The sequence below is a fragment of the Mustela erminea genome, chromosome 11, assembly GCF_009829155.1.
Source record: "Mustela erminea isolate mMusErm1 chromosome 11, mMusErm1.Pri, whole genome shotgun sequence".
Lineage (NCBI taxonomy): Eukaryota > Metazoa > Chordata > Mammalia > Carnivora > Mustelidae > Mustela > Mustela erminea.
This window is the reverse complement of record NC_045624.1, coordinates 93392316-93413123: the sequence shown is the minus strand read 5'-3', so window position 1 is coordinate 93413123 and position 20808 is coordinate 93392316. Positions and strand designations below refer to the sequence as shown.

General features: G+C 63.3%; 1 protein-coding gene across 5 annotated transcripts; it reads right to left on the bottom strand.

Annotated features, from left to right (window-relative positions):
- Positions 1 to 1647: 1647 nt before the first annotated feature.
- Positions 1648 to 20443, bottom strand: ZMIZ2 (zinc finger MIZ-type containing 2). Of its 5 annotated transcripts, none has more exons than XM_032304474.1 (19): positions 14238 to 14611; positions 13985 to 14099; positions 13567 to 13769; positions 13227 to 13419; positions 12779 to 13027; positions 12456 to 12611; positions 11789 to 11866; positions 11423 to 11591; positions 10690 to 10834; positions 10391 to 10601; positions 9869 to 9974; positions 9599 to 9756; positions 9100 to 9167; positions 8768 to 8836; positions 8297 to 8541; positions 7766 to 7935; positions 7441 to 7680; positions 6708 to 6836; positions 1648 to 5935 (listed from the first exon to the last, which is right to left on the bottom strand). In XM_032304474.1, the coding sequence occupies exons 1-18, from the start codon at positions 14285 to 14287 to the stop codon at positions 6729 to 6731; spliced, it is 2733 nt and encodes a 910-aa protein (XP_032160365.1). In that variant the 5' UTR covers positions 14288 to 14611; the 3' UTR covers positions 1648 to 5935; positions 6708 to 6728. The 5 variants fall into 5 exon arrangements, with proteins under 5 accessions (XP_032160365.1, XP_032160364.1, XP_032160363.1 ...); XM_032304473.1 differs by adding an exon at positions 20356 to 20443 and having other exon boundaries at positions 5918 to 6836; positions 14238 to 14372; XM_032304472.1 differs by adding an exon at positions 19996 to 20077 and having other exon boundaries at positions 5918 to 6836; positions 14238 to 14372.
- Positions 20444 to 20808: the final 365 nt, after the last annotated feature.

Below are 20808 nucleotides of genomic sequence, written 5' to 3'. Positions count from 1 at the left end.
AGGTCCCGCCAGCACCTGCTGTGTCCTGCTTGTTTCTCTGATTTGGTGGCTGTGAGGGGCAAGGTGGTGGTTTTGTTTGGGATTGTCCTCATGGTCACAAACACCGCGCATCCTCTCCGGGGTCGGCCGTCTGTGTCCTCTTCCGAGAAACGTCTGCTCAAGTCCTCCGCCTATTTTTTTCATTGGATTGTTTGCTTGCTCTTTGTTTGTTTGTTTCTTTTTTTAAAGATTTTATTTATTTGAGAGAGAGAATGCGCGCAGGCTGGGGGGAGGGGCAGAGAAGCAGGCTTCCCGCTGAGCAGGGAGCCAGACGCCGGACTCGATCCCAGGACCCTGGGATCATGACCTGAGCCGAAGGCAGACGCTTTACCACCTGAGACCCCCAGGTGCCCTGTCGAGGTGTCGGGCTCTGGTCACATTCTGGGTATTAACCCTTTATCAGACGCGCGACTGCGCGAACCGGGACCCCTGCGGTGTGGACTGCGTGTCCTTCCCCTGCCGCCTGTTGGGGCCGTTTGGTTGGTTTTAAAAAGTCAATGACGATCCGTGAGAATTGTATTTGGGAATTACAAATAATACGTAAAAGACCAACTTTTGAGCAGATTTCTTTAAATAGACATTTTTCGAGCAGTTTCACGTGTACAGCAAGACTGGGTGGAAGCTTCAGATGGAGATTTTCCCCCAGGCTCCCCCTGCGCCCACCACTCACGTCCCCACAGCGGGAGGCGCTGGTGACAAGGGATGGGCCGCGCAGACGGGCCATTCTCACCCAGAGCCCGGGGCGCACCTCAGGGCTCCCTGTGGCTATGGACGAACGCCCTGCCTGTGTCCACCGCAGAGCCCTTTCGGCGCCCCCCAGCCCCTGCTCACCCCCAGCCGATCCTTGCAGTCTCCGGACCTGCCCGTTCTCCAGAAGGTCAGACTTGGGATCCCGCAGGCTGAGCCTCCTCAGACCGGGGCTGTTGCTCAGAGCCGGACTTTGGCATCTCCACGACCTCCCACCGCTCGCGCTGCTGGGAGTCCCCTGTCTGGACAGGCGGAGGGGCTACCCTCTCGGCCGCGGAAGGATATCATGTGCATCCAAGTTTTGCCAACACTGTTTGTCAGCACCTGTGTTCGGGTTCGATGCGGACACAAGTTCTCGGTTGCTTTGGGTAAATACCAAGGAGCCCAGCTGCCGCAGACGGGAAGAGGCTGCGGTTTTGTCCGACACTAATTGCCCTGCAGAGTGGCTGCCCCATCTGGCATTCCCGCCGGCACTGACTGAGAGCTCCTGCGGCTCTGGGGCTTTACTTTTATTATAATAATTATTATTTTTAAAGATTTTATTTACTTATTTGACAGAGAGATAGAGAGCACAAGTAGGCAGAGCAGCAGGCAGAGGGAGAACGAGAAGCAGACTCCCCATGGAGCAGGGAGCCTGATGTGGGACTCGATCCCAGGACTCCAGGGTCATGACCCGAGCCGAAGGCAGCTGCTTAACCGACTGAGCCACACAGGCACCCACTTTTATTAATATTTTTTATTTTTATTTTATTTGACAGAGGTCACAAGTAGGCAGAGAGAGATGGGGGAAGCAGGCTCCCCACTGAGCAGAGAGCCCTATGCAGGACTCGATCCCAGGACCCCAGAATCACGACCTGAGCTGAAGGCAGACACTCAACTGACTGAGCCACCCAGGCGCCCCTATTTTTATTTTTACTTTTTTTTGCCATGAGAGGGTGTTTACTGTACAGAAGCAGGCTTTCCTGGTCGCAAGGAGCTCTGGGGGACCATGACTCTGGCAGCTGAGCTCCATGAGTGGCACTGTGGGCTCGTCTTACTTTGGGCTCCCGGTGGGGGGCGGGGGGATGGGTCAATGGACACAGAGGCAGATGGCTACCGGCCACCCCCTGGCCACCCACTGGCCAGTGACAGGGGAAGCTGGAAAAGCAGGCTGGTGGACGGCCAGAAAGCAGGATCTCAGGCTCTGGTTTGGCTTTGCAACAGGTCACCTCATGAGGCTGGCGGGCTCCCGCTATGTGGGTGCCACTGACCTCAGCACATGAGGGGAGTGCCCCAGAGTCAGCGCTCGGGAAGGAGAGGCAGCACCATTCGGCCTGCTCCCACCGGGGTCCCTCCACTGGAAGGTGGCCCTTGGGCGTGGAGCCTGTCCCCTGCTCAGCGAGTCCCGCCGAAGAGCAGGGCCACTCCTCGCGGAGCGAATGGGAGGTACCCTGCTCGGGGTCTCCAAGAGTGGGTCGGGGGGCCTGTGCTGGGAGCCAGTTATCATCTCAGCAGATGCTTGCCAGACACCTGCTGACCGTCCCACTGCGACCCTGCAGGGCACAGGTGCTCAGCCGGCAACAGGGTAGGCTGGGAGTGTGGGGGGAGGTGCAGATGGGGGCGCCCGTGAGCGTGCTGGGTGCTCAGCACCCCCTGCATGTGGACCGCAGGCAGCCCGCTCCTACTTGTCCCTGTCTGCCCAGGTTAATCTCTTGGACAAACGTGTTGGCTTTGGGATAAATCAGCACACAAAAGAGGTCTGTTCCCATGGAGCTCACAGTCTCATAGGAAAGGTGGGTAGCAATGCTCATCTGACCCAGAATGTTTAGTCAAGCTCTAGACGTCCCTTTTAGGGGACAGGGGACAGAACACACAGGGGTCAAGGAGAAAGTGACCCTTGGACTTGCTTCGAGGCAACTTGCCTGAATCGTTTGGAAAATTGGTGTAAGGGGAAAACGCCAAGGACTCTCCCACGTTAATAGAGTAGAGACATAACGACCAGCCCCAAGTGTGACCTGGACTGCATCTGGGGTTGGATGCAGTTACAGGAGGTGCTGGGAAGCCAGGCCGGGAGGGAGCACGGCGTGGAACGCGGCTCCCCTGCCCCGGTAAGGAGGGTGCTCCCATAAGGGAACGTTTTTGCTTTTCCAAGATGCACGCTGAGCAGCTCATCTGCATCGGACTTTCCCAACTCAGAGGCCACTAAACCCGCAGGGGCATAAAAAATGCAGCCGCGTGGTAAGACGGAAGGAGCAGGCCGGACTGGCAAAATGTCAGCCATCCTCAACCCAGGGCTTATGCGGGTGATCCCTGTGCTGTGTGCAAAGGCTCAAGTATTTTTAAATAAAACATCAGAAAATGATCACTACTGAGCTGTGATTGATTAGCTGTGATGGGGATCAGGGAGGCAGCCATGGGGTGGAGGGGAGCAGCAGCAGAAGGCTCCCCGTGGCAGGGGTGAGTCAGCCAAAGCCTGCAGTGGGTAGGATGTGGAGGACCCTGGAAAACCCTAGGGGTGGCCAGTGTGGCAGGTGCAGGGCCGGAGAGTGGTCAGGTGGGTCGTGGGCAGGGTGGAGAATGATCCTAAGGCCAACCCACGCCTGCCCCCTTCTGGTACCTGTTCCCTGTGTTGGGAAGCACTCCTGACCCCACTCTGGCCGCAGGCCCCTTAGCTGCCACCAGAGAGTGTGGTCGGGGCCTTCCGGTGGCATCAGTAAGAGCAGGGCTCGGAGGCTCTGGTCTCTGCTCCGTAGCAACAGCCGTTCTAGACAGCGAGGCTCTCCAAGGGGACGGGCCTATCACTCTGGAGCTGTGTCTGCCCATGTCCAGCCTTCTCCAAGGCCCTCGGTGTCCCTTTCAGGATGGCTGTCTTGAATTCTTCCCCCCCAGTGAGTGGCCTGTGGGCACTTGCAGCCTGAGCTGAGGCAAGCGGACACGGGAAGGGTTTGAGCAGGAGGCAGGGAGCTCGGAGGAGCATCCACAAATCCCACCCCCCACCACAGCATCACAGCCAGCGGTGTAGCCGATGGCTAAAGGTGGGGTGCAGCCCTGTGGCTCCACTGACGGGTTCAAGACCACGTGAAGCCAGTCCCTGGTGGCAGAGGCAGAGGTGGCTGCAGGGGATGGGGATGGGCACGTGACATCACGGAGCCTAGTGCACTTGGCTTCGGGGCGATTCACTGCTCCTCAGCTCAAACAGATTGGGCGAGTGACTGATGACCCCTGACTAAGAAGGCATCCGTAGTCCCAGGACCCTGAAACATCTTGGTCCTGTCCAGAGTCCCCCACCTGATGGTCCTGATGGGTCCCTGTGATCAGCCCAACTTGGGAGGTGACCAGGTGAGGATGCTAGCGGGCAGGGGCCATGGGGACAGGGACATTGCCCTGACATCTGGTAGCATCTGGTCCTGGGCTAGGGTCTCTACCCTCTTCTTTGTGCTGTGCACTGCTTCTCGGGCTGGTGCTCTGGGGTCCTGTGCTCTCACGGTTGGGGGGGCGTGTCTGACCACTGGCAGCTCACGGGGGACCCCCTTCTTGTCCCTCTGACAGCTGCTCCAGCCCCACTTCTGACCCGAGTCACTTGTCAAACCGAAGTTTAGCTTGCCTGGATTCACTGCTACATTTCTGGTCTCACACCTGTCCTGTCTTCATTCCTTCTGCTGTTTTGCCTCGTGTGTTTTTTTCTAGTTCCTTCTAGTGGGCAGTGAGGTGTAGCGAACTCCTGGACCGCAGACGCTCACAGCTGTCCCATGTCGTCGTGACGCTGCGCTCGCAGCACCTCTGAAGGTGGGCGCGCCGCTGCGTCTTAGGATGGCTCCTGATTTCACCTGCGTTTCCTTCTCCCACCCCCAGGCTGTTCAGTGCTTAACTTTACCACCTGTTACTGTTCCCTGAAATGGGAAACATTGTTGCAGTGATGCTGTTAGCAAACTTGAGCTTCATTCCTTGCAGTAAGGGACAGGCCTGGCACGTGGTTGGTTTCCATTTCTGCACCGGGGCTCTGCTCCCGCGTGCATCTGGTCTGCGGTCCACTTATCTGAAGTGGTGCGCGCAGCACACGGGAGGATGTGACTGATGGGTGTAAGGTGACAGCTGAGAAGACAGCACTCCTCTTGAGGAGCCAAACGTCACTGGCACCTCCCCCGTCCCCGAGTGCACTCCTGTGCCACCCCGCGGGGAAGTGGTGTGGGCAGCCCATCCACGCCCCCACCTTCTTCCTGACCAGCGGCACGGACGTGGGACCCCTGGGAAACCCGTGTCTGGTGTCAAGCTGTACTGAGATACATGGACTTCTGCATCCTGCTCCCTCACTGCGTGCTCCCCATGGCGCTGTGCTCCCTGTTCCCCTGCTGTCCTGTCGTGGCCTGGGTCCACCCTCCTGTGGGTGAACGCTGGTTCATCTCCGGATTTCTCCATTGTGCCCAGCAGCACCCAGGAGGACGTCCAGAAACCACAGCATGTGTGGCACCCGTTCTTGGCTTCCTCCCCAACCCCAGCCTGGCTATGGATGACAGACAGAACTCTGGACAGGCCCTACTCATCCCTGGGCCTCCGTGTCCACCCCCCCAATCCCAGCCAGCACTGAGAGCGTGCTTCTGCCCCCTCAGCCAGAAACAGGCTGCAGAGGCACGAAGGTCCACATCTGGGGTCCCCAGTAGTAAGTGGGTAAAGCCACCCAGGCCTGCCTGCCCTGGACCCCACCCCCCCGAGCTTTCAGGGCCCTATGAGCACCCCCCTTTCCCCACTGCAAGGCGCATCAGCCTCTCCTGCTGGGCCAGGAGGGAAAGGCCACCCAGGCAGCTGGTACACAGCTGGAGGGGGTTGTGCAGGCCCAGGAGCCCAGGGCCCCTCCATGGGCCTCCTGGAGCTGCTATCTGGAGCCAGCCTGGCCTTCAGCCCTGGTCCTTCCAGAGGCCCCTGACTCGACAGCTGGCTCCCTGCCCCAGGCACACCCACACAAGGTGACAGGGTGGCAGATGTGTCTCCTGGCCCTGATGACACTTCACAAAATAGTTCTCTGGCAGAAGCCAACTTGGAAAATTCCAGAGACAGGGAAATTTACCATGAGGCGGGAACAGCTGGGTCTGGGCTAGGAACAGAGCCCCGCCCACGTGGAGAACACAGGCTGGCATGAAGGAGGGACCCGGCAGGCCCGCGGTGAGGGAGTCCTTTAATAGAGATGGGCAGACAGGGGACACAACTTGGCTCTGGGCCAGTGGGGGCAGTGGCTTCTCCCCCACCTGGCTTGGCCTCAGGGTGGACACGGGAAAGGCAGTTTTAAAAAACACAGCGGGACTGATTCTTCACTTTCACGGAAAAGGGGACCTCAGAGGAGCAGCCCGCTGGAGAATCTGTACACAGAGCGGGTCTCCGCACCCAGCCCTTTGGGCCGAAGCCTGCAGCCACCCCCACCCCCGCTAAAGGGATGGGCCGTCCACACCCACAATGTCCCTATGTTATGTACATCGTTGTGCTTTGGAGCGCCCCGCCCTGCAGCCTTAGCCTGGAGCCTCCGGTGGGAAGAGGGTCCCACTCCCACTGCGAGCTCGGACTCAGGACAGAGTAGCCCTGCTCCTCGCCTGTGAGCAAAGGGCTTGTTGAGACAGAAGGGTCAGTGCTGGACAAGATGCAGGCTGGTGGGAGCAGGCAGGACCGGGGGCACCGGGGCAAGGCGTGAGGCCAGGGTAGCAGGTGTGTGTGGGCGGGGCAAAGCTGGGGTGGGGGTGGGACCAGGCGGTGGCTTGGGGCAGGGCTGAGCATCTAGTAAAACCCCATTCCGCACTGGAGAGGAGGGGTTAGGGGGTCCACCCATGGCCCTCTCCCACCCAGCGCAGATGCTTCCAGTGTCAGGGGCCAGGCGGCTGGCCCGGCCCTGGCTCTGGCTCTGGGTCCACAGGTGGGGAGGGGCGGGGCACGATGATGTCTGCCTGCGTGACCTGGCTGGCTGGGTGGGGTCTACGAGATCAGTTGTTCTCGAAGAGAGAGAGCAGGTCGTCATTGTTGTTTGTGGGGAGGTCAGGCGGGCCCAGGTAGGACAGCAGTTCCTCCGGGTTGGTCAGTTCTGGGAGCAGCTGGGGACAAAGCAAAGCCATCAGCGGCTCCGGCCTCGGACCCACCATGACCCTGCATGGGACCCTGACCCTCAGCCTGCATAGGGCCTCCCCCTGCCGGAGGCTGCTCTTTGAGCAGGAATCATTGCACATGGGTTGTCCAAGGCCAGCCAGGGACGCGTGGTGCTGGCAGGGCCAGCGCATGGGGTGGGCTTGCCGGCGCCCGCAACTCACTATTCGGAGGGGCTCTAACTTCCCTCATCATGAACTTCAGGGAATTTGGGTTATTCCGGTCGAGGACGGTTACCTGCGTTTCACACACCGATTCTGGCTCACCCAGCAAGGGGCGTCAGACAGGCCAGCCCGCACCCTGCGCCAGTGTGGTCAGTTCCAAGCCCAGTCTTCTTGGGCGCCAGACAGTCCCCAGAGCCAACCCCGCCGCTACAGCAGGTGCCCGACCTCCTAGCCAGGGCTGATACTACCTGCCCAGCTCTCCTGGCTCTGGAAGTCACTGGGGCAACGGCATTCTCCCTTCTATGGAGCACGTGGACCCTGGGGACGATGTGCATGCCGTCCTCCCCAGCCCCAGCTCCCACGCGCTCCCCAGCGTGGGGCCCGTACTCACGTCCAGGGCTGGTTCAGGGGCCTCTCCCGCCCCAGACATGGGGGGCCCCATCACGCCTGTGGCCGCGCTGAAGGCCAGCTCGCCGATGGGGCCCGAGCTCACTGGGCCCAGGGGCTGCCGGGATGCTGGGGGAGGGTTTGGATGGTGCAGCTGGGGCCCTGGGGGCCCCCCAAGGCTGGGAGCATGCAGCCCCTGTGGCCCGGGGTTGTGGGACGGGTCCAGGTGACCCGCTGGTGCCATCTGAGGAAGGAGAAAAGAACCTGGTCAGATGGCCCTGGGTCCCCCTCCCTGGGAGCTGGCCCCCCAACCCTCTGGCGGCACTGACCTGCCCTGGGAGACAGGGGGCAGACTTCTCTGGTGTCAGGAGGCTGCTGGGAAGGTCAGACTGATAGGAGCTGGGGGGCAGCCCCGCGGTGAACTCAGGAAGGGCCGGGGTGCTGGGTGCGGCAGGCGGGAAGGAGTCAGGGAAGGTCCCGGGTCCCAGGAAGCTGGAACCTGAGAGTAGAGCCGGTCCTGGGTGAGGCCTGGGGGCTGGCGCTGGTGGAGTGGTCCGGGGAGGGGCGACCCCAGTGGTCTCCCGCAGGTAGTGCCAGACCTCACAGGAAAGGGCACTTCTTCTCATCACAGACGTTGCTTTGGGACCCGCCTCACCCAAACACACCCACATGTGGCGTCAGAGACGCCCCAGAAGCAAGCTGGCAGAAGGTCTCTGCTCCTCGGCTACTGCCCACCCCCACGGCCACGTCCCCAGCAGGCCCCAGGTGCGGGACCTGCGTGGTAGTGCTGCAGCGGTCTGAAGAGGACGGACCATTGCCCTGTGGCAGCCGTGTCCCCGGGCCCAGCCCGCTGTACTCACCCTGGCTGGGGTAGTCGCCAGGGGCTGGGGCCGACGGGGGCTGCAGGGGGGCGAAGGGGGCAGCCCCGGGGCCCAGGGCCGCGATCATCTCCATGACGCTGGGCATGAGCACATGCGCGGGGCTCACGGTGCGGCAGCGTTTCAGCACAGGCCCGTCAGGTTCCTCCTTGATGTGCACGTCAGGCTTCACGGGCACGGGCTTCCAGCTGCACGTGGGGTCGATGGTGATCTCCTCATAGTCAGAGCTGGCGGGGGACACATGCACTACTCACTAGCTGTCCTGCTGCCTCTCCCGGCCTCCAAGGCTTGTGGCCACCCGGCACGTTCCACGGGCCCGGGGTGGGGGGCTGTGGGTTACGGCCATGGCAGAGCAGCGGGGTGGGGGGTGCCTCCCAGCCATCCTGGGGCTGCCTGCTGCCAATTGCAGATTAACCGGAGCCGACCGCAGCCGGGCAAGGGGCGGACACTTACTTCTGAATGTAAATGAGAATCCCCAGCATGTACTGGTCCACCTCCAGCCCCTCCAGCAACGCCGTCTTGCTGTCGGAAACCAAGAGGATGGGGCTCGGAGGCCTGTCACTGCTCTGCTCCATCACTGTGCCCGAGACCACCCCGTGGGAGGTGATCCTCAGGAAGGGGACCCCACGTGTGAGGTCTCTGCCCTGAGCCACAGCATTCTCGTCTGGGCGGCTACCACTGAACCTGACTTGGGTATTTTCTGGTGCTGCAGGGGGAGCGGACGGCTTCTGACAAGGACCGTACTGCACCCCAGGCAGCCATGAGGGCGTCTCAGGAATACTCACTTGCACACTGGGCATCTCCAGGTCCCCCGCTCACAGTTGAGCTGTAGGTAGGACTCTAGGTCGAAGCACTGTGGGGGGCAGGACAGGTGGCTTCTCACACGGGGGCCGGGGGCGACCTGGCCGTACCACACGATCGAGCCGCGTGCTTCTGGGCTGATCTGCTCATGTGTGGAGAAGCCACACGTGCCAGGCTTTCCCCAGGGCATCCCTCCTAACAGACAGTCCTCATAGGGACTGGGATGCCACGAGGCCAAAGGCCTGGGCATCTGCGCTGAAGGGCCGCGTCCAGGACGCATTGTCCAAGGAGACCCCGTGGCGGAGCGTTGGGGATCCGAGGGGTCGCTCCTGGGGCCTCAGGAGGACCGCACCCGCGGCCTCATCGCCTTTTGAGAGGAGACCCCGCGAATGCAGGGGAGCAGTGACTGTCCTCGGAGACAGGGGAGGGCCGACAGAGAACAACTGTCACAATTCCTGGCAGAGCTCCACAGGGACCACCCACCTGGATGTGGCGGCAGTCGTGGCCGCGGGCAGGGAGCTGGATCCTGCGGAAGGTGATGGGGCACTTGAGGGACACCTTGATGGCCGTCTGTTCCACGCCGTCCTCGCCGTTGGGCCCGGGCGTGCCGGGGATGGTACCGCTGCTGAAGTTACGCTTTACTGGTGTCGACAGGGCAAAGGGCTAGACGGAGGGGCTGCCGCTGGCGCCACAGCCCCAAGGGACCACGTGGGCTGCCCACTGTCCCCCCCAACCTCCAGCAGGGCCACTTACTCTTGCTGACGCAGTGCTCAGCGGGAAGGAGGCGCTTCTTGAGCAAGCCCTGCAGCACCGCGCGCACGGCGGGCCGGTGCACCAGCTGCAGCACGAACAGGTGCGACTGCGGCGGGAGGGGCCAGTCAGGACTGCAGCGGGGAGTCTCCCCTGCTCTGGAGCCCCCATGCCGCAGGTTGGCCCTGCCCATCCGGGGAGCCCGCCAGGGGGAGAACACCGGCATCTGGGAGCCCCCAGCCTATGGCAGTCCCATGACCACCCCCGGAGCCAGCTGGGGCACGCCCGGCTGCCCCTCTTTGCCCCGGTGAGTCCCAGCGAGGCTTTCAGGATGGGGAGCCAGGGGGCCTGCTGAGCCTCCTCGCGGGGAGACAGGGTCAGGAGGAGCGCTCCATCTGCCTGCGCGGTGTGGGCCTCGCTGGGAAGCAGGGAGGTGGCTCCACACCGCCGTGGGGCCAGGAGATGAGACAGGTTGGGCGGGACTGACGCGGGGGGGGGGGGGGGGGGGGGTGCGGGGGCACTCACGCAGCAGCAGGCCGTGACTGTGATCTGGATGGTGTTGCGGCCCGGCTGGCACACGTGCTTTAGGTACAGGGGCTTGTGGGAGGTCTTGTTGTCGCCGCGCTCGATGGTGAGCGGGGTGGCATTGACGCTGACCTGCACCGAGGCCGGCCAGTTGGTGTTCATCTGCCGATCCTCGTGGTGGTAGCACTTGAACTGCAGCTCTAGGTCAGGCCTGCGCGGGCCGGGTGCACACTAAGGACAGGCTGGCGGGGGCGCGGGTACAGGGGTTGGGGCCGCATGCCGGGCCGGAGCCAGCTCACCTCAGCATTAGCGTCTTGTAGACGGAGTCGCGCAGTTGGAAGGCATGGTTGCTCACGGCCAGGTTGTGCTGCAGGCGGAAGGGTTCCAGGACCACCCCGTCGCGCACGGGGAAGGTCAGCCGCAGCTCATCACAGGGGCCACTGCCTGGGAGCGGGCCACGCTGGTGTGAGCCGGCAGCTGGCATGGAGGACGCACCCCCCCCGCACCCCTTACCGCAGGGATGTGGGCTGGGGAGCAGGGCCCCTCCTTCCCCACCTCGGGGCTGGGCTGTGGGCAGCATCTCCCCCGGGGCCCCAGGATCTTGGGATCCTGCTGTTCCATCCTGCCTCAGGCACCTGGCCCAGGGTCCCCGAAATTATAACTGGAGATCGTGCCCCAGACCCAGAAAAAGAGGGTGCCATTGGTGCTTTCGGGAGGGTGGAAGGCTGCGGAGGTGTGAATGGACCCCCTTCACCATCCCCACGCTTGAGCTAGGTTTCTAGGACCTCGGGTTCTGCTCTGGCAGTCTACCCTGGACCAGGGGGTCCCTAGCCGGGAGAAGACTTCAAGGGATGCATAGACTCCCTAAAATGATCCAGAGTTTCGTGCGCACGCATGTCTTTCTAGAGAGAAGATCCACACCTTGAAAAATCCGCTAAGACGTCTATGGGTGAAAGACAGGGGTATGGGCCCCCAACCCTCATGTCCCCAGAGGACCCCAGCCCAAGCAAGCTGAGAACAAGTGACACTCACCGGGGGGAGACGGGTGCAAGGAGCTCACGCTGGGCTTGAGGTCGGGCAGGAAGGGAGACTTGACCTCCTGGCTGGCAGACATGTAGGGGACGCTGCTGCCGGGAGTCATGGGCGGCGTGGGGCTCCCCGGCAGTGGGGAGCTGGGGTAGCCAGGGGTGGAACGGGTGGGCTGTGGGGGCGAGCAAACGGTCAAGGTGGAATGGTGGGGGGTGAAGTTTGTTCTTGGAGCACCCGCGGGGAACAGTGAGGACAGAACAGAACAGGGCAGTCCCAGAGGGTTCTGGCTGGGCACCCCCAATTTCCTCCTGCTTGGGCGCCCTCTCTCCATGGGTCCACCCCGTGAGCCTCCCTCCTGTCTGCCCGTACCCCACTCAGGCCAGGCTGGCTGTAGCTGACGCTCCCCCCGTTGAAGCTGGCGCCCTGCCCGTTGAACTGCTCTGTGGGCTGCAGGAGAGAAAAGTGCATGCGCCCAGGGTCCCCGCCTGACCCCGGCACTTAACCCAAGGAGGGGGCTGGGGGCAGGGTGCCTACCGCACACAGGGGCACTGGCCTCTAGTCTCTTCTTTGGAGGCTCTCTTCCTTCAGCAAGTAATCAACAAGGGGCTCATAGTGCTTTCATAATTTATGACATTACTACTCCAGGAACAGAGATAGACTACTCACGCCCCAAGTTAGAAGGGTCGCAGGAGAGCCAGGGAGAGGCTGAAAAAACACACCTCCTCCTCCCCACATGCCCCCAATGGGCCCGTCCCCAGCAAGCAGAGGGAATGTGGTCGCTGTGCCCTAAAAGACAATCAAGTGGCCTGGGGGCCTGTCCCCCGCCCCGCCTGCTCCCTACAGTGATTTTCTGAGCAGATACAAACATCCCGCAGAGGATCCTTTCAGAACTGGATCCCCACACTGCTTGGGACCCCCGCGGAGCTCTGGGCTGCCTGTTCACTCTCATTCCTCCGGGCCAGCTCCCTCATCAGCCTGGCCAGGGCCCAGCACAGGGCCCTGCGGGGGTGCGGTGGGCCAGAGGGCCCAACCCTACCTTGTAGTGCAATCCTGCAGGGCCAGCGGCGGGCAGGGCCTGGGCCACGCTCTGCTGCAGGGGCAGCCGGTGCCCAGGGTAGGAGGAAGGGGTGGGAGGCTGCCCGGCGCCAGGTGCGTACTGGCTTCCTGGCAGGTACTGCTGCCCGGGGTAAACCTGAGGGACAGAAAGGGCACTGTACTAGGGCAACGGCTGTTGGGGAAGTCAGCTCCCAGGGAGGACGCGGTGCCCACCCCATCCGGCGTGGCTGCTTCCCTCCTGCGGACGGCCGCACCCGCTGCAGCTCTGGGTGCAACTGGGACAAGGGTGGTCCGGATGCTCACCTCACTGGAGTAGGCCCTCTTGACCCCCTGTCGGGGCAGCGGCTGGGCCTGGGGAGGCCCGGGATACCCGTGCTGGGGCAGGCGCTGCCCTGCGTACAGGGGTGCCATGCCTGTTGCCCGGGTGGGGTTCATGCCAGAGGGGCCCAGCAGCCCTCCCACGGCGGCAGGATTCATACTGCTGGGGACGCTGGGCCCCCGGGGACCTCCGTGCTGCAGGAACTGGTTGTTAAAAGCCTGCCCAGCCCCCATCTGGGGAGAGAAGACAGGAGCCATTCAGGCCAACCCTCAACCTTGGGTGCCACCCAGGGACCCCCACCATGCCTCACCCCTTCCCCCCACTTTATCTCACTGTGCACCCGTCCCCAGACCCTGACCCTGGTTGCCCAACCGGTCCCTGCTTTCCAGACCAGCACATGTGGGTGCTCCGGGAGGAGCGGCCGGGCCTCACCGCTCCGTACTGGCTCAGCTCCTGGCTCTGCTTCTCCTGGAGGGCGGCCACAGTGGCCGTGGCAGTGGCCGTGGCTGTGGCCGCAGCAGCAGCCACCGCAGCCGCCGCCGCTGCCTGGGTGAAATCGGTGGAGGGTCGTGCAGCATGTGAGGGCAGACCCAGGCCCCCGGGCCCCCCCGGACCGCCCGCATACCTGCGGGAGACACACAGGGCCGGGCTCAGCAGCGCTTGCCGCCCATCACCTGGGGGGAGCCACATGGTAGTTCTTGGGGCTCCACTTGCGTGCACAGAGCCCTGGGGGGGCCCCCAGCAGTGCAGCCAGGGGAGGGGTCCTGCTTACCCAGCGGAGAAGCCAGGGCCGCCAGGGTAGCCCCCGCGGCCATACACCCCCTGCGGCACAAAGCCCTTGCTGGTGGCGCCGTCACCAAACGCCTGCTGTCCAAGGCACTGCGGGGAGCTCAGGGCAGAGCCGCTGCCGGCCACTCCGGGCATCACGGAGCCGCCAGGAGGGCTCCCTGCAGGGCCCATGGGGTTCCCCAAAACCTACAGGGAACAAGAACCACCGGTGAGCACCATCCACACAACTTACTTCATGTGGTCGCTCCAAGGAGAGGCCTGGCAGCGGGGGCGGGGGTGGGGGCGGGGCAGGGGGGGGCAGAGGTGAGGGGAGGAGAGCAGGGGTGGGATGCAGGGCGGGAATGGCATGAAGGCCAGAAGACTCCATTTCTCCCTGAGGAGGGGGGCAGGCGCGGGCTCACCTGGCTCTGGGCCGCGTTGCCGACGCCCCACACGGTCGTGACAACGGACAGCGATCCTGCGGGCTGAGTGGCGCTCTGTTGCCAAGGCACTGCCTCGTAAGCAAACGGACCATCACTGGGAGCAGAGAGGCGGGTGAGAGGCCCAGGTCAGGAGCGCCCTGCTGGGGAGGCTGAGTGCAGGAGCAGCGAGGTCCCGCCCACCAGGCCCGCACCCCTGGGCCTGAGGAGGGAGCGCAGCAGGAGCCGCACTCACCCGTGTGGCGTGGGGGGTAGGGCGGGTTTCACGGGGTGCATGGGGTTCATTGGCTTCGGAGCAGCCTAAAGGCCAGATCTGTAGGTGGCAGGAAGTGGTCCTCACTGCTGGTGATGTGGGACTCAGGTGCTCTGGCTGCCGGGACAGGAGGGAGGACATCAGCGGAGAAGCAGCCAGGGGCTGTCGGCAGCCTGCAGGGAGCCCTGAGCACGAGGCCCCCTGGCGCTGTGCTGAAAGAGGGAGGGCAGGGTGACACCGGCATCTGAGGGCCACCTTGCCCTGCACTGCCCGCCCTGCCCATCCTCTGCCTGCCTCAGCCCCAAACCCCAGCCTGGAAGCCAGCATTAACCCTGTCCGGCCAGGACCTGGACCAGCTCTGGAAGCAGGCTTTCTTTCTTTTTTTTTTTTTTTTTTTAAGATTTAATTTATTTTTCAGAGACAGAGGGAGAGAGCGCGAGCGAGCACAGGCAGACAGAGAGGCAGGCAGAGGCAGAGGGAGAAGCAGGCTCCCTGCCGAGCAAGGAGCCCGATGTGGGACTCGATCCCAGGACCCCGGGATCATGACCTGAGCCGAAGGCAGCTGCTTAACCAACTGAGCCACCCAGGCGTCCCTGGAAGCAGGCTTTCTGAACCCCAATACTTTCCACGCTTGTCCTCCCACACAAAGGCCTGGATATTTGTAAGAGTCAGGGAGCATCTAGGACCTGATTGCCAGAAGCCCCCAAGAAAGCACCAGGGGGGCAGGTCAAGGCCAAAGCCAGAGAGGAGGCTGGAGAGGAGCACCCGGGGGCACCATCTGCTCACGCTCCGAGGCCTGCCCGCTGCAGAAGGAGCTCTGGTAACCAGGGGGGAGTGAGCTCAGCCCTCCCTCCTGCCCTGGATGGCAGGCCGCTGCAGCAGCAAGTCCCCCAAGGGCTGCTCTGGGGCCCAAGGGTGCCATCTGGGACTGATGTGGGCACAAGGCCAGGCAGGCAGACCTGACCCACCGGACAGAGTTCCTAAAAGGGGAGGGATCCACACACACAGCCACGGGCGGAGGGCTGGCAGGTGCCCATGGACATGGCAAGGGGCCAATGGGAACACAGCAGCAGGGCTAGTGAATGCTTGCAGGACCCGTGTGCCTATGTCGGGGGCTTTCTCCTACCCCGTGAGGCTCACTCTCTCCCATTTACTGTCTCAGAAAAACCGGTGACGGAGGGCTAGGCCACTCACATCCTCCAACACCCCCAAAAGCAAGTCCAGATCCTTGCTGGCATGGCTGGGGCCACATGCTTCTGCCTGGTCTCCGCGCAGACACAGGCTGGTGATGGTCCTCAGGGGGTACCCTGGGGGTCCTCGGTGGGGAGGCTACACCCCGCCCTTTGGACGTTGACATTCTGTCCCGGAGCACCGCTGCCTTTCTGGGGCTGTGAGGCCTCACACATGCACACAGACACATCACCTGTGCCAGGCTAACCTCCGGTGGCTCAGTCCTGCCACTTCAGCACTCTCGGGGCGTCCTTCAGGCCCAGGAGTGAGAAAGTGGCTCCAGCACCCACCTGGCCCCGAGACTCACATTCCTTAGTGCTGCCCAGGCACCTCCAGAAAGTCACGTCCTCTGGAAATACAGTCCAGGAGGGGTGTGGGGGGTGGGTCCCTGAGCGGGGGCCCAGGGGAGATGGGGTGCAGTGGGGACTGCGATCCGGAGCCTCCTCCACCGAGCACAGAGGTACATGCGTCCTGGAGTTGCAGCGTGGCTGGGCCCGGGGCCGGGTGAGACGGGGGGGGAGAGACAAGTGGGCTTGCCCACCTTACAGCTAGTTCTGCTTCCCTTCCCCGCCAGACCAGGCCCCACTCAGGAAACAGGGGCCAGAAAAAGCGGGGGTCAGTGGGTCCGGAAGGCTCTAGACCCCTAGACTCTGGGCAGAGGTAAGCGTGGGAGCCAGGACACTGTGACCAGGCAAGGGAAGGCTGGTCCCTACAGGTCCAACTCCAGGATTGGGATGGGGGTGGGAGGTACGGATGGACAGACCTGCCAGTAGGTCAGTGGGACAGACCAGAGAACCAGCTGGTCTCTGATGAAGGTACAGAAAACATGCACTGGAGGAAACCTGCCATTTCAACATGAGGTGCCAGAGACGCTGGATTCCCGAGCAAAAAACCAAACCAAACCAAACCCTAATCTTCCCATCGCAAACAGAAATTAACTCAAAATGTGCCACAGATTCAAATGTCTAGCACAAAGCTGTAAACCCTTTGGAAACACCTGGGAGCGAATCTTCGGGATCCAGAGCCAAGAGCCCTCCCACAACACACTGAAAGCACACACCGTAGAAGAGCAAACCGAGAACCTGTCTGCAGAGCCCAGACCGGATGAAGCTACGGACCAGGCGCTGCCTTCAAGAGCCACCGTCCCTGACAAAGCATTAGCATCTAGAATATATAAAGAATTCTCAAAACTCAAAATAACCCAAAAAAACAAAACCCAAAAAACCCACCCAGAAACTGGGCAGAACAGACATTTCACCGATGAGGTGATAGGGACAGTGAGTCAGTGCTCGGAACCGGGGTCCAATCCACACAGCTGGGGTCCAACATCAGGGCCATCAGGCACGGGCAGAGTAAAGCCGCTGGGAGCCCTGGCTGCACCCCACCTTGGAGCCGCTAGGACAGTGCCAGCGCCGGCCAGGCAAGGAGACCCGGACCTCATCCCCACGGTGGCTGGGAACAGACCAGGGGCAGCCGCCAGGGACCACAGTTCTGCGGCTTCCCGTAAAACAAAGCACACAGCCACCCCACGAACCAGAGATATCACTTCTGAACATTCATCTCTGAAAACTGTAAACGTCCGGTCACAGCAGAACCTGTATGTGCGTGTTGCCAGCAGCCCGCAGGGATCTTGGGGGAACATGCTATGTGGGAAAGGCCAGTCCCAAGAGATTCCACATGTAGGGTTCCCTTTACGTAACACTCCTGAGATGACAGAATCCCAGAACCCGAGAGCAGAGCGCGTGGCCAGGTGGGGAGGAGGGAGACAGGTGTGAACACAAGGTGGGGAAGGCCGTGTGTGTATCTTGCCTGGCGCCACCTGGCCTCCTGCTGGGACATGTCCTACAGCTCTGTAAGATGGCATCACCAGGGAAGCCGGGTAAAGGACACGGGGGTGTTTTTTACAGCCACACGTGAATCCAAAATTCCCCCAAAATTAAACTTCAGAGAAGGAACTGCCACCACCCAGCCCGCTGTCTCCACAGCGATGCCCACGGCAACCATCCCTCCTCCAAGCTGGTGGGTCTGGCTGGGCCTGCTCTGGTCCTACAAGCAGTGGCTGGAGTCCCTGGGGCTGGAGGGCTCCGCTCCGAGCTCCCGCTTCCCCAGCGTGGCCTCCGGGACTTCAGACTCACCTGCAGGGCTGGAGCCGGAAGACCACATTTCTAATGGGTCCATGGTTGAGGACGCTGCTGATACAGGCACCCCAGTCTGAGAGCCAGGGATGCGGGGGCGGGGCGGGGACTCCACGGGCCTAGGGTCCCCAGCAGACTCCTACGTCCCATGGGTTGGGGGAATTCCACCCCCAAGACTTCTCTGTTGTGAACGAGACCACAGATGTTTCCAGTTCCCCGAGCTGACTGCTCATGTGGCTGTATGGGTGTGTATGGGTGTGTATGGGTGTGTGCGCGTGCGCGTGTGTGTATGTGTGACTTCCTGCCAGACCAAGTCTGGTCTCCTCCCTGAGAAGACCTACACTCTCCATGACACTCTGCTCCTGACAGAGGGAGAGGGGAGCTCTGAGCCCAGACCCTCTTCTCACTTCCAGGCCTGGAAGGCAGAGCTGGGAAAGCCTGGGTGTGTGTGTGTGTGTGTGTGTGCGCGAGCGCGCGCGTGCGTGCGTGCAAGGAGGCCTGAGCAGACCTCTGGGGGCTTCTGGCGGCCAGAGGCTCTCCGGTATGCAGCTCCAGCAGGAAGCCAGGACCCCTGGGCAGAACCCGGCATACGGCTAGCTTAGAAGGCCCCACAGCTTTCTGTGGGTCAGGTCACATCTTCCTCCAGAAAAAGAGCTACAGAAAACTCACTACTCTGACCCCTCTTCCCCAGGGGCTCAGAGCAGCTGCACCCAGTCTCCTGCGTCCCAACGAGAGGGAGACCTTAATGTGGGTCACCCCTCTTCCACCTCCACTCTGTCCCTGCTGCCTGGTCACCCAGGAGCAGCACACCCCATGACAAGCCACCTGACCTCAGGAGGAGAGGCCTACTCCACGGTCCCAGAGCAGGGACGCCGGGAGCCCGTAGTTCCTGGGAAAGTCTCCGACCAGAGGGACACCGGAACCTGGGCTCTACTGGGCTCTGAGAGGGTGGAAATGATGGATCCAGGGAGGCAGGACGACACAAGGCGGGGACTCACATGCTCAGGGAGCTGAAGTCCTGATGCTCTCCATGTGAGGTCACAACACTCATCCCAAACCCCCAAGAACGAGCATCTACCCACAGACCAGACGCGGGACACTTCGGAGAGCAGCTAGAGCATTTCACTGCTCCAAGCCTCAGTTTACAATGTGTACAACGGGTACCTGGTGCCACCCTGGGACTGAGGAAAGGGGAGGACACATGCCCACCTTTACACTCTCAGCCCTGACCCCTGTAGTGGGGGCAGCTACCGCTGGACACTTCAGGGGGAGGCCTGGCTGCCTGGTCTTCATTACCTTCCTCTCCTCCCTGACTTCTACTCCCAGCCTGCAGAGAGCCCTTGGGCATGACAAGTCCTCAGGCCCAGTACCCAGAGGGTGAGGCTAAGACCCCCCTCCGGGATCCTGTTATCCCTCTCGAGCCCCTTCAACAGAGGCCCTCTGGCTCTAGCACGCCAGGATTTGGTGGGTGAGTCTGTGTTCACCCTCTCTGCATCCACCACCCTCTTACAGACCAAGTCACGTGTTCTGTGTATGTCCCTACGAGATCTCAGATAACACAACCGACTTACAGAGGGGCCACGGGTGTTCTGCAACTATCAGGAAGAGAGCAGGGCAGGGTGGGAGAAGGATGGCGGGGGGGGGGGGGGGGGGGGCAGGAGGGAAGCAAGTCCGGGAGCAGGGCAGGGAGAGAGCATGTCAGGGGGTGGTAAGGGGGAGCAGGGAAGCGGGGAAAGGGGACCAAGGCAGGGAGGGAGCAGGTCGTAAGCGGAGAAAGGAGGGCGGCAGCGGCCAGCGCAGAGGAAGAAAGAGGAGGATGAAGGGGGCAGGTCCGGGGAGCAGGTGACCCTCCCGCCTCGGCGTGAGCACGTCGGGTTAGGAAAGGGGTGTCCCCACGGAAACCACGGCCGGAGGCTGAAAGGTCAGCCCGCGTCGCCGCCCCCGGGGCAGACCCGCGCGGGTCCCACATCGCCTCGCCGGTGGGAGCGCACGGCCCAGCACCAGCCCGGAAGGCGAGCCCGCCGGCCAAGCGCGGCGTGGAGGCGGCGCAGCCAGGTGGGGCGAGGGCCCCGGGTCATCCGCCCCGCTCAGGAGGTCGCGGGGGCCGCGCACACCCCCCGGGCGCTCGGCCGGCTTCCGGCTGCCCCAACAAAGGCTCAGGTGAGTGTCGCCCTGCGCGCGCGAGGACGGTGGGCCCAAGCGCACGACGCGCACGAGGCAGGTGCGGCAGGTGGGCGGCGGGGCCGCCTTCAACCCGGCCCGAGCCCGGCGGAGGCGCCGCAGGGCCGGGCCCCGGGCGCAGCACCTGCCCGCCGCGCGCACCTGCCGCACCTGCCGCCCCCGCCGCCCGCCCCCGCCCCCCCCCGCCCTCTCACCTTCGCCTGGCCCGGCCCGGCCTCTCGCCGCCGCGGCCCCCGGCCCGCGCCGCTCCATGCGCTCAGCCCGCCCTCCGCGCCGCCCGCTGCCCCCGGGCCGCTGCCGCCGCCGCCCGCGCCATCGCGCCGCCGCCCGCTCCGAGGGCACAATGGAGCCGCCGCTCCGCTCATGCATATGCATGACGCCGCGCGCCAGCCCCGCCCCCAGGCCAGAGCAGTGGAGCCCCGAGCCGAAGTCGTGCGCGCGCGGGGCGGCCGCTGGCCTGCGCAGGCCGGAGCGGCAGGCCCAGGCCGGCCGGGGGCAGGCGGGCAGCGCGGGCGGCGGGGGATCACCACACCCGCCCTCCGCCCCCTCCACACCTTTCCGAACGCCGCGTCTGCGGAGCCCCCTGCGCTTCCTGCTCGCTAGCCGCCGGGGCGGGGCCTGATGGAAGGGCGGGGCCGAATAGAGCGGCGGGGGCGGGCGGCGGCGGCGGGGCTTGCCGATGGGCGGGGTCTGTCAGAAGAGGGTGTCAGAGCCTGGTGGAAGCGGCCCTGTCGGAGGCGGGGCCTGGCGGGGGGCGGAGTCCGTCAGAGGGGGGCCTGCCAGAGGGGCGGGACATTTGAAAGGGGGCGGTCGGGGGGCGAGTCCTGACGGGGGCGGGACCTGTCAATGGGAGGCCGGTCGGAGGGGCGGGGCCTCTGGAGGGGGTGGGGCCCGGAGGGAAAGCGGGGCTGATGGTCGCCGCTGCTGGGCCTCAGGGTCGCGGCCGAGCCGTAGCGGTGGAGGCGTCCTGTCTGCCCCGCCGGCCCCTTCTCGCCTGGTCAGCTGTC